Source organism: Ambystoma mexicanum, chromosome 12, assembly GCF_040938575.1.
Source record: "Ambystoma mexicanum isolate Mex_15411 chromosome 12, UKY_AmexF1_1, whole genome shotgun sequence".
NCBI classification, from domain to species: Eukaryota; Metazoa; Chordata; class Amphibia; order Caudata; family Ambystomatidae; genus Ambystoma; species Ambystoma mexicanum.
Window position 1 is genome coordinate 206,234,761 of NC_090936.1, and position 12,635 is coordinate 206,247,395.

At 47.2% G+C, this 12,635-nt stretch overlaps 1 protein-coding gene across 3 annotated transcripts in view; it reads right to left on the minus strand.

Moving 5' to 3' along the window:
- RMND1 (required for meiotic nuclear division 1 homolog) overlaps window positions 1–12,635 on the minus strand; it is a 647,398-nt gene that overhangs the window by 452,818 nt on the left and 181,945 nt on the right. For all 3 annotated transcript variants that reach the window (XM_069628317.1, XM_069628319.1, XM_069628318.1), the window contains one exon: window positions 3,333–3,372. In XM_069628317.1, coding sequence (XP_069484418.1) covers window positions 3,333–3,372 — 40 coding nt within the window. The remainder of the gene's footprint in view (window positions 1–3,332; window positions 3,373–12,635) is intronic.

Below are 12,635 nucleotides of genomic sequence, written 5' to 3' on the forward strand. Positions count from 1 at the left end.
TCCCCAGGATGAATTATTTCTTCCCTACTACTGTTGAGGTCAAATCCTATAGAATGTTCAGTCGCAATGGTATGATTGGAGGCTCTCTTACTATGTTTTTCAAATGTAAGCGTCACACAGTTTGTATCAACAGAGTACGATCCTACCCCCGGAAACCATATGTAAAGAGTCAGCAATGAGAGGCAGACACAAAGATACTTTTCTTTATACAAGTCATTTTATGAACAGAACAAGGGGTATGAATGAAGGACTAACTTTCCTTATCCAAACGTAAATGTCCCTACCTATGAAATTAAATCTAAAACAGGATGACACTGTGTCCAAACTCAATCGGACCCTCACACTTACATATACAAGCAAACAGTGCAAGGTAAATATTTCAAAGTTCAACTTAATATAGAAGTGCAACAAGTCAAACATATAACTTCAATAAAAAATGCTTCTTGTATCCAGGGTAGTCTACCTTCTCCTGGATTACTTCAGGCAAGTTATTCACAATGTTCTTGTATCAAGATCAGTCTCTTAAAGGTATTACAAATGTCTTTCACAATACTGTCCTCAGGATGACATAACAAATGTTCTTTTCATGTCTTTACTACTTTTCAGAATGGCAAATCAAATGTATTTTTTAGAACAATGATTCAAGTAAGACAAAAGGAATGTCTTTTCAAAACTTTTAGTTAACAAAATGATCAATTGAAACAAGAACTTAACATGACCAAGGTTCTTTTTAAAACACCAACTCAAAACAAGTTTCCCGGCACACTCTCCTGCAATAACACTTCTCAACTTCAACTGAGAAACTCTCGATATCCTGGTTTACTCTCCTGCCAGGAATATCCCCCTATTTGTTCACTTAGATCCCCTGGTGTACTATCCTGCCAGGTATCTCCTTCCAAAAAGCTGGATACCCTTATCAGGCTTATCATGAGAGAACTGCAACATTCACTCTCCTCTTAAATAGTCTTAAAGTTGCACCGCTCTTGTGGCACAACCGTTGATTACTTAAAATCTCTTGCCAATGCTGGTTCCAGATTTCTCTCAACTGCCCTCTTAAGTCAGGAGAATTGCACCATATTTGCCCCTGTTGTTCTTTAGGCAATGTCTTTTGGTTTAAACAATGCTGGTCAAAGGTTTCCCCCAATTGACCTTTCATGTCAAGAGAATTTCACCATATTCGCCTGTTTCGTTCAATTATATTTGCTTGGTTTTCACAATGCTGCCTAGCATATTTGCACATCCTGGAGCCCCCCTGGATATCAGACTGGCTCACTGGTTCACAGTGCAGCGGCTGAGATGCACTGGTGAGGGACCTGCTTCCCCATCTGGACAGTGTCTCTCTGGGTCTCCATGTCAGCCCACTGCACATCGTCTGCCACCTCCCAGTGAGTTCTCCTCCGGTCCCGAGTGACGCCAAACTGCCTCCGCTGGGCGTCTCTCGTTCTCCCCATGGTCCCCCATAGGTCTTCCTCTGCAACCAGTCACGCTTCACACACTCTGCAACCTTCCTTCGTTGCTGACATTCTCCCCGTCATCTCTTTCCACAGCAGATTGAGGGATTTAAATTAACGCGTAATTGACTGGGCTGACAACTAGACTGTACATTGGTTTTAAAGTCACATTTCCTCCACATGAATTCCTTGTGCCTCCTCCTTGTCCCAGTACTTAGAGCCACCTAGCACTTGCAGTCCCCATACTTTTCAAATGATTTTGGTTCACATTGTATTTCAAACACAATTGCTCAACAATCAGTAAAACCATCAGATGTTCCACAATATGCTGTTAAAAACTCTGGTATCAGGGTTTCCTCATCACAGGAAGGGTGGTGGGGGAATACCACGTCCCTCCCGTGGGAGCTAGCACCTCTCCCTAATCTTTATCTCCTCTCCCATGATCCTCTGTCCCAAGGCCGCCCCTAGGGTCAAGATTAAGTAGCGGCTGCCTTTCCCTGGCCATGCGGGAGGAGACAGACACTGGGGATTCAGTGTTGACTCCGCAGGATTGATCACATAAGAACATTAAGCAACCACAGACATGGTCACCACTTTTGGTCTCATCAATGCGGTACAGATTCAGTCCCCAGGCAAAGTGAGCATGAAATTCCACATCTGTATTCTAGGTTTACAATTCAAAGCAAAATATGATGAGAACTCTTGCAATGTTCCTTGCTATCTTTGAGACATACACTGTAGCCTTTATATTACATCATGTTTAAAATTCCATCAACTACGAAGTGTCATTTTTGTATTTATTTAGTTCAGGGTTCCATAAGCCATCAACCACGCGCCAAATGGTAACTTTTCCTTTTTGTAATAGTTGGTTTGAATAATGCATAATCTGTCCCACTTGAGTGTACGGGAACTAGCCCCATTTGGTTGCTATGGCCTGGTCTTATTTTCCTTAAAGAAAGCAAGCTTAACAACTCAGTTTTCAAATTGGCAGTCTACTGTTCTTAAACTAAGCTTAAAGACATTCATTGTGTGTGGCCAAGTGTCACTACTTAAAACACCTTTTTCCAGTTCAGTGTGAAGATAACAGTGACCTCCCCTGCTCCTAGATGAATTCCTACTGTTTACCAAGGATTTCCACTTTTTTATTTCCCTTGTATGTTGAGCAGCCTAGCCGGAGTGCGTTACCACTGTGTTCACAATATTACTTCAACTAATACTTTTCAACATCTTTATCTGAATAGTATACAGTTTGCAGAGGGATTCAACACTGCTTTTTGGGCCTGGTTTGAGAGAACCAAAATAATTAAGACCTTAGCCAATAGAAAATAATATGCCTTTCAACAACCACATTTGAAAAGCACTGTGCCACAACTTGCGGTGTTATGGCAACAGACATCCATAACACTTTAAACTGCGTGCCTCTCCTACTTGACTCTGACCTTGCACCAAAATGAGAGGGACACATCTTTAAAGGCAGATAAACGTGATGGGGGGAGGGGAACAGTCTCATTGTGCCACGTGAAAAAAATTGTAAGCAATGAGCAGAGTCCTCAATATGATGGCTCCCAAGTGTCGAAACTAAACCGTGATGGCAGTAAAACATCTAGGCAAGGGAAATTGCTAAAACCCATTCTGATTGGTCCCAAATGCATGCAAAGGAAGGCTTTCAAAAGGAAAATAACGTTAGACAGAGAAGCGCCAGTTTGCAGTAGAGTAAATACTGCTTAAATCATTTCATTTACATGTATGCATTTGAAATATTCTTTCACATTAACCTTCTTTAAGCAATGAAGCAGGACAATACAGTGAAACAATTACGGTGACGCTCTAAATTAGGTAATAGTTCTAGATATACTCAACTGCACAATTTTTCATACTTACAGTTTTTTCTTCTACATTCCAAAATATAACAGAACCCTCCCTGTGTTTAAAGAAGAGAGAAATAAATTAGAGTTTCAAGGCGCTAATGGTTATGAGAAGAATTGAGTAAGCACTCACACACTCAATGTATGATACAGTGAACCCTTTCTTTTGCTTTGTGCTCCACTCTAGTTTCATTGGACTGACAGTCCCCAAGCATCTCTCACCGAAGCATGAAAGACCTATGAACCTCTATAACAATATATAGCTCCATTAACCCCAAAGGGATATATTGTGACATGCTTATAAAGAGCAAAGGCCCAAGGTGTCCAGCAGGAAGGAACGTTTCAAACTAGTACCCAATAGCTCACAGGCCTGATTCTTCCATTCTCATTTCAATGTACCAGTCTCACTGTCCAGGCAAAGCTCCCCAATACACAGGGCCTTCGACTGCCTGCTAATAATGAATAGCCCAACAGGTGATGCACGTAAGGCAGATTACTTTCTTATCAGCCAGATCATGCCGATTGTCAAGCATGGAGCAGATAAAGCAGACATGAGGGAGTGGGGCTGTGAAGTGGTGAAACATTCTCCTTCCTACCATTTACATGACATGTAGCCTTCGAACCTCTAAAATTAGGAAAGATCTAGGTGCGCATTCTACTGTGTGACCAAATAGCAATAAACAGAGGTTTGGGCAGCACGAGTAGGATTGCTTAGTAAGGTAGCCTAAGTGTTTCCCTGGATGTGCCTTAGATGAGAGTGCAGCCGCGTGTCAACTGGGAAGGTGTGAACAGTTGTTGTCCCCACTCAATCACAGCACTATCAATAGCATTATAGATTACGTCAGAGTTCCTGCAAAAAAGTATTTTTGGTACGGTTTTCTTCACAGTATTTCCGATTACATCAATTATCTTTGCACAGTATTTAGAGAGGCAAATAATGTAACTGCCAACATATTAGTTCTATATAACCTTATGAATCCAGTCCTGGTAATACAGGGCTAACCTCAATCTGTCGTAATGGTTAGATAAGGAAACAACGCCAGGTATCTCTAGCACGTAAAAGTAGAATAATTGCTTCGTTGGCACTACTCCAAATTGGCATTTGTTTTCATGGAGATATGCACATTTCTACCTTTGACTGTTCTTTTGATGCCATAAAGTGTAAAAAGAAGTTATTGTGTACCTTGACACGCCTGGCTGCTAATTAATGAGAGCAGATAAGGGTGCCTCTTAGAGAGGTTACGGCTTGTGGCAATAGAAACAAAATGAAAAGTTGGGTATACAGAAAAATGAACAGGCCATTTGTGTTAGCAAAAGTGAAGTATGGCATGAACTACTAGGATTGACGATAAACTCACAGAAAGAAGACACAACTGTGACAAATTTAAATGTGTATTCTTGTGATTTAGGATTAGAATGGATGCAGAAAACAATATTCATGGGTTATACTGGATGCAGAGAAAGGTGTGCAGGTTCAAAAACAATTGGTGCTGGAACTGACACATATTATGGTTCTGTCCTAGGAAAGCCCGTTCTTTTGCATATTCGGCAAAGACGGATTCATCAAATCCATCCTCACAGAATATGGGTAGCTGAATCCAGGGGCCACCAACTAGTACATTTCCTTTATCCAGTGTTTGCTCTGCGTAGTCAGAAAGTGAAACGGGTTTGCTAAAGACGAAGAGTGAAGGAGATTGAGGGCAGTGGGGTTGGGGGTATAGGGTGGGCTTGGGAGCATTGAGATGGTTACAGGACCTGGAGGGGGTGGAGCTGGGGTGAGGGTGATCAGGGGAGATGAGGCGGGCTAAGAGGGTGGTGGGGGACGGAGGGAGGCATGGGGGTAACATCCCTCATTAGTAAGGATAGCCGGGGCAGGGGGTTAAAGTGGGAGTAGGGGATCCAAGGCAATAAGATTCAACAGTTAGGGACACTGGCAAAGCACAGTGGGTGGTATTCCGTGGGTGGTGTAGCAAATTGAGGGAATTCATCCCTTCTCCCCAAGGGGAAGCTCCCCTCTGTGAGGCTAGAGAGGGCAGCCCGCTCTGCAACACCCTCCCTGGGGGGGGCATGTGGGACCTCACTGGGAGAGACTTCCTCTTTGGGAACACAGACTCTTGTTCCTGTGAGGAACTCCCTGATGCCCTCCAAGTGATGGCTTAAACTTGCGTAATACATCAGAATGTTATCAGTTTCATGAAGCTAAAGTGAACCTACATTATCAGCAACAAGAAACTGAGGATATTGCTTTAAATGAAAGTCTCCAATGGACTTTGCCAAGGGTAGTGAAAAGGGATTATATGGCAAAAGGACCAGCGAGAAAGGACGGACTGAGAGAACCAGGGGAAACCCCCTGTATGTAGCAGAGCAGAAAGAGGTGGGGCTGTCACAGAACACAAAGTCCACGTATACCAGAGCAGCTCTGGCGCAAAGCGAGAAACGCTGGGGAACTAGCGTGTGAAAGCAGAGGAAATCCCAACACAGTGGAACAGAGAGTTCAGTGGTGGTGTGACCAAAAAACAATCATGCTGGGCAGCTTGGCCGTACAATGATGCTGACACCTCCAGCTGGTTGAAGGAACTCCCAGTACGAGTCACGGCACCAGTGCTATCCAGAAGGCAAGAGCGGGACTCTGAGGAGAGAGAGAAACCGCCAAAAGTAAGCTGGAGGGCTACTAAGAAAGCAATAAAGAGTACATTGCTGTTAACCCTGAAAACAGAATGTAATATGGGAAACAGGAATAATGGATGGTCAAGAGGGACTCAGTATAACTTAAACGAAACTCGTCCCAGTACTGATGCGAAAAGAAGTGAAAAAAATCTGATGAACCAGAACTGTGTTAATGAGATCAGGAGAAACCCGAAAAACCACTAACGGGGATATACACAAAGTTGGAAACCTGTGACCCTGGGAAAAGGAAAAGGTCAACCCATATCCAGACGATAAAAAAGAGAGCATACTAGAGAAAGACTCTTGGGGAATAACGACCCGTGAGCTCGAGAAGATAAGGCTCAGACATGAAACAGCACTCTGGGAAGAGGTGAATTATAATAGGAAGTTGAACCAAAACATTCGAGAGGAGAGTGTTATAGCAGACCGTCTTGAACCATACAAGGGAGAAATGAGGAGCCTGAACAGAACTAAGACAATCTCTAAGAAAGGACGGGAAAATACCAGTCCGCTAAAACAATGCAAAACTTAATACAAATGATAACCAGAGATTATTTACAAATGGTCTGATTGGGACAAAAGAATTAAGGAAACCCTGTGACAAAACAACCCCAAGGTTGGAGATCCGACAAGATATTCATTCTCATCAAATAGATCCAAAAAACCTTTTCCCACATATTATAGTTCAAATGGGTTGGGTCCTCCAAGGTATTCCTCATCTTTGACATGTAATGTCCAGCTTCGGCTGCTTCGGGAAAAGAAATTCAGCACAGAGTACCCTGGGTCGATGGCGTCGAATCGATGTCCCTTGAAGGCCTCCGTCGAGGGAGATGCCATCGGATGTTATAAAAAGCATGTACGGCACCCATTGGTCTCAGTTCTGTTTTTTCTGCAAACATGTTTTCTTCATGAAACTTGGCGCGCCTCGTACTTCTGAAGTATTTGCTAATTCACTTATTCAATGAGGTCTTCGTCTTCTACCCAGACTCCTCGTTCTGGGTTCAAGAAATGTAAAGAGTGCAGTTCCAAGATGTCGATTACGGATCCACATAGTCTGGCTGTAGTGCCTGGGCGGAGGGCCACGAGATGGATACTTGCTCCAAATGTCAATCCATGACAGGGAAGGCCTTGCAGGAACGAAAGGGGAAGCTTCAGGTAGGCAAAGTGTCCAAGCCCTGTAAATCCCGACCGGCTGGGCTTTCGACCAACGAGTCGAGGGGTGACTCTCCTCGTCGGAAGAAGGCCAAGCGTTCACGGTCTCGTAGTGGTTCCCGCCACTCTTCGTCCTCGTCGAAGCAGAGGCACCGCCGGTCTCCTTCCTCGTCGTCTTAGTCAGGCGGTACACCCGAGAGGGTGACATGCCCGTCCAAAATATCAAAACCAGCGGAGTGGGAAGCTTTCCGTATGAAGATGCTTAAGATTTTTGAGAGACAGGGCAGGGCACTGTCAGCACCTTCTGTGGAAGCCAGCAAAGAGCGGTCTCGGCTGGAAACTCGTGCGCCCTTGAGCCCAGGTTCACGGCGTGATGCACATCGAGAGCCCTTGAGTCAAGCATTGTTTGTGCCCATCGGGTCTTTGACGCCTGTCAAGCCTTTCATGCCTTTCGACGCCGTTGTCTACGCCGACACCGTCGGCGCCAGCTTGGCCTACTTTGCCGGCTCAGTCCCCAGTGACTGTTGTCCCTCCAAGGAAGGCTTTGGCTAAATCAAAGTCGATGCCTTCGAAGCATTCAAAGCCTCTGGGTTCCATACCAGCGAGAAGTAAAGGATTTTTTTTTAGGAATCTCACCTCCATTTTTGAAGAGGAACAACATTCGGATGGGAAGGATGCCCCTTTTGAACTCCAGTATGGGACTCCTAATGTGCCTGAATGCCTCATTGCAGAGGAGAGTAGGATGCAGGACCTGTTTGACACTTTGCATAATGCAAGTGGTATTGCTACCTCTCCTGAACTGGAGTTCGGCAAGCAAGAACCCGGGAATCATGCAGACTCCTTATGTCTAAGGTGGTGGAATACTTGGGCTGGTCTTGACCTCCTCCGCATTATGATCAAGATGATCTTATGGATATTTTGGACAGCGGTCCGCCTACGGATCCTGTGTTACCTTTCCATGTCGCTCTTCAAAAAAGGGTGGCCAGGAATTGGGAGACATCGGAAACTAATCTGGCAGTTGACAAGTCTCTTACATGAAAAATACTGCCCCTGCAGTAGCGACCCCGGCTATCTGTCACAACACCCCACTCCCGAGAGCCTGGTGGTGCAGGCAGCTACAACTACCTCGAAGCATGTCGCGTACCATACCATCCCTCCTGATAGGGACGATAAGCACATAGATGGATGGGCACGGTAGGTATTTTCGGCGGGAAGTATGGCGTTGAAATCAGCCAACTCCACCTGTGCGCTTGCAAAATGTTCATAAACTCTATGGGAGTGCATCTCCATGGTGGCGGAGAACATTCCAGAAGGGGAGGAGAGGGACGGCTTCCTGGCCATTGTTAAGGACGGCAGGGAGTCCCTCCAGTCTGGGTTGGATTCTGCAGATAGTATCAGCAGATCCATGGCTACTAGCACCGTTATACGCAGGTTTGCGTGGTTGCGAAAGTCTGATTTTGCACATGATGTGCAGGCTCAACTTCTCAACGTGCCATTTGACGGGTCTCATCTTTTTGGCAGCAAGGCTGACCAAAGCCTCGAGAAGTTGCAGACCTCTAAGGCGGCCCCCAAGTCTTTAGGCGCTGCTGTTAGGCAACCTCAGCCTTTTCGACCTAGCAGACAACCGTGGAGGGGTAGATATTTTCGCTACTACTCCTCATTTGGACGGGCGAGAGGAATAGCCAGTCAAAGGGGCCAACAAAAATTCCCTTGTGGTGGACGAGGAGCCAAGTCAGCTCCAGCAGCATCCTCTTTACCATCGGCCTCTGCAACTGCTGCTTCAAAACCACTCGGAGGACTTCAGTCACAGTTCTCCAGTGGGGGGGCAGACTCCCTCAGCATCTAGAAGCATGACGATACATTACTTCAGATGCTTGGGCTATGGACACAATAGCCCACGGCTACTGCCTTCCCTTTATAAATAAGCCTCAGACCAAACCATCGGTGAAACACTCTGAGGATTCCGGATCCGCTCCTTGTGCAGGAAATGTTAACCCTGCCAAAGAAGGGCGTTATAGAACCAGGTGCCTGTAGCGAAGAGTAACAAGGGTTGGTATTCCCCATATTTTTTGTTTCCAAAAAAAGATGGGGGACTGAGACCCATCTTGACTTGAGATATTTGAACAAATTCCTCAGGAAAGACAAATTCAAGATGGTCACACTCTCAGATCCTTCAGGCCCTCCAGCTTCAGGATTGGTTGGTATCATTGGACCTTCAGGATTCTTATTTTCATGTGCCAATCCATCTCAAGCTCAGGAAATACGTGAGGTTCGCTGTTGGTGGCTCGTACTATCAGTTTCGAGTACTGCCATTCGGGTTGACCTCCGCCACGAGGGTGTTCACCAAAATGATGGTGGTGGTGGCAGCGCATCTCGGGATAGGCGGGGGGTAGATATTCACGTCTACCCCTACCTGGACGATTGGCTGATCACGGCGCGATCTCCCGAACAAGCCTTGGATCAACTCCACGTTACATGCCACTCTCATCATAGACTGGGCTTCTCCCTCAATTTCAAGAAGTCCCATATGACACCTGCCCAACAGCTCTAATATATTGGGCTGTGTTACACACTTCCTTGGGAAAATGCTCACCACCCAGGGTGAGTGCTCAAGACATTCTCCAGATGGTGACAAAATTCCAGAATGCCCACAGTCTTCAGGCCTTCGAATTCTTGAGGTTGCTCGGCCTTATGGCATCCTGCATTTTCCTCATGCCGGAGGCCTGCCTGAGAATGATATCCCTTCAATGGGCTCTCCAATCGCAATGGTCCCAGTTCTCGGGCAAGATGTCGGACCGGCTCTGGATTCCGACCAGAGTCTCGAACAATCTTTTGTGGTGGGCCTGCGAGAGAAATGTTCTGAAGGGCAAAAACTTTTGGCAACCATGGCCAGAGATCACTGTAGTGACGGACGCCTCACTCACGGGGTGGGGAGCTCACGCCAATGATTTGACTGTCAGCAGTCGTTGGTCTCCATCAGAATCCAAGCTACACATCAATCTTTTGGAGCTGAGGGCAATCAGCCTAGCGCTGAAGGCTTTTCTGCTGTCTGTACGGGGAAAGAGTGTCCTGATAATGACAGACAATACGGTGGCCATGCACTACCTCAACAAGAGGGGAGGCGTAGGGTCACTACCACAGTGCAGAGAGGCAATGCAGCTCTGGTATTGGTCTATTCATGAAGGAATATCCCCATCAGCGGTTCACCCAGCTGTGGAGGAGGACACGGCGGTGGATGCTCTGAGCAGGCAGAGCACGGTCTCCCACGAGTGGGAACTAGCTCAGGAAGTCCTTCAAGAGATCTTCGCCCATTGGGGAACCCCTGAAGTGGATCTGTTTGCGACCGGTGTCAACCGGAAGTGCAAGCTGTACTGCTCAAGGGACTGTCCTCCGAGAGGAGCTCTAGGAGACGCGTTCATGGTGGATTGGGAATTTCCACTCCTATACGCATTTCCTCCAGTCCCTGTCATTCCTCAAGTAATCAGGAGGTTGAAGAGGTTCGGGAACTGCATGATCCTCATTGCCCAGGATTGGGCCAGGAGAACGTGGTACCCGGACCTTCTGGACATGTACACATCTGTCCTCCGATACGTCTTCCACAAAGAGAGAATCTTCTCTCACGAAACGAAAGGAAGGTTGGGTTCTCCAACCAGAGGTCAACACTCTCAACCTTCACGCTTGGTTTCTGAAAGGTTGAGATACAAGGATTGGGACCTCCTGGATGACGTGGTGGATGTGTTGCTTTCGGCCAGAATGCCAGCTACAAAGTCTCTGTACTGTTGCCGTTGGTGTTACGCTCACCTGGTATTCACAGGGCCGCCACCCAGCCAGGTTACTCACTGGTATGCTTCTCAGCTTTGCCCTGATGCGGTCTGCGGGGAAGGTTCTGCCTGAAAATACAGGAGGACTGTGTTGACCGACTGGGGTTAGTATCCTCCCTCCACCCCGTATGATTTCAGTCCCTCTGGCGCCCTCTCCTCACCTTGTGGTAGAATTAGGCGTGCACTCCGTCCTGCCTTCTTTGCAGGGGCGCGTCGTCTTTCATGGGCGAGTGCGGTCCAGTTACTTCACTGACACTGGCCCGTTTGATATTGTTCAGGTAGGTCTTATTGCTGTTCTTTAGTTTTGTTGCTATCCTGCATGCCTTTCTTTGTTTAAAATGTCTCTTTTTTCTCCCTTAGGTATGCGGAGCTTCAGCACGGCGAACTGGCTTGGTTGAGCCTAGCTGGTAAATGATGGCGCATTAAGAGCGCTATGATGCGGTAAGTAAGCGCTATGCGCAGCGCTGCAAAGTCTTGCCTTTGCTAACCTGTGTTTTCCTTCCTTGTAGGTCGCGGTGTTCTTCAGCGCGAGTGGAATGTCCGGAGTGGTGCCAGCCGAGAGGCTAATTGCACATTTGTATAGGTCATATGAGAAGGTTGGCGTGGAAAGGGAATGCAGGTAAGTAGGCAGTGGCATTTGGGGGGCTGTCTATGGAGTGGCAGTACCTTTAGAGTTTCAGGGCTGTCCTCAGCACACTGATCAGGCATGCACACTGCAGGCCTGTGGTTGCGGGATGGCCCGTGCTTACATGGGAGCGCCATGGTGTCCACATCACTGAGGGGCCTGCATGGAGGCTGCCACGCTGGCATGATGTATGGTTGCAGCTGGAAAAGAAAGCCCAGGAAAGATGGTGTTACGCTCAACTGGTTCCCACGGGGGCGTCGACCGGAACTGGGCTGCTGTTATTTCCACCAGCGTGACATGTAGCGCCGAGATGACTGACTGGACTGGCCCGCTCAGTCTAGTTTGTCTGGCTCGCAAGAATATTCTTCTGCAAAGGAGAAGAGGAATTAACCACCCGTGGAATTGAGTGTCAACCCACCTTCCCCACTCCCGTTGTCTTCCCACTGATCACTCTTGATGTCCCCTCCTTAGTCTCACCTGATGGTTTGGAAGGATGAGCTCTCCATCCTGCGTCGACCGCAGGGGCGCGTTGATGACCAGTTACTTCACTGGCGTAGAGGAATTGGTGAGTTCCAGTATTGACTCTAAAGTCCAATTGTTCATAAGAGTTCAGGTTGCAGGTTGCCGATTAATCCACTCGAAGATTTCCAAATGGCACTCGGTAAGATTCAGGTAAGTCTATTGTGTTTTTCCCCTTAGGGGCCGGGGTACGGCGATGAGCAGAGTTGACTGTGCCGACCTGAGATGAGGTGAGGTGAGACCCCCGTGGTAAATCAGGTAAGTTTTGTGGGGGGAAACTGGTATTGTCCTTGCTTTCTCCCCTAAGGGGCCGGGGTAAGGCGATGAAGCAGAGTTGACTGCGCCGACCCGAAATGAGGTGGGTACCTCCCGTGGTAAATCAGGTAAGTCCTTGGGGGTAGCTTGTATGTCCTTAGAGGGTCCCCTTGCTCACCTTGCTGTCTTTGTCTCCTTAGGTGTCGGAGGGCGGCCGCGAGATGGAGAGAGCGTGATGGAACGCTGAAGTACCGCCAAGCAGGTGAGTTCAGCGCGGCGC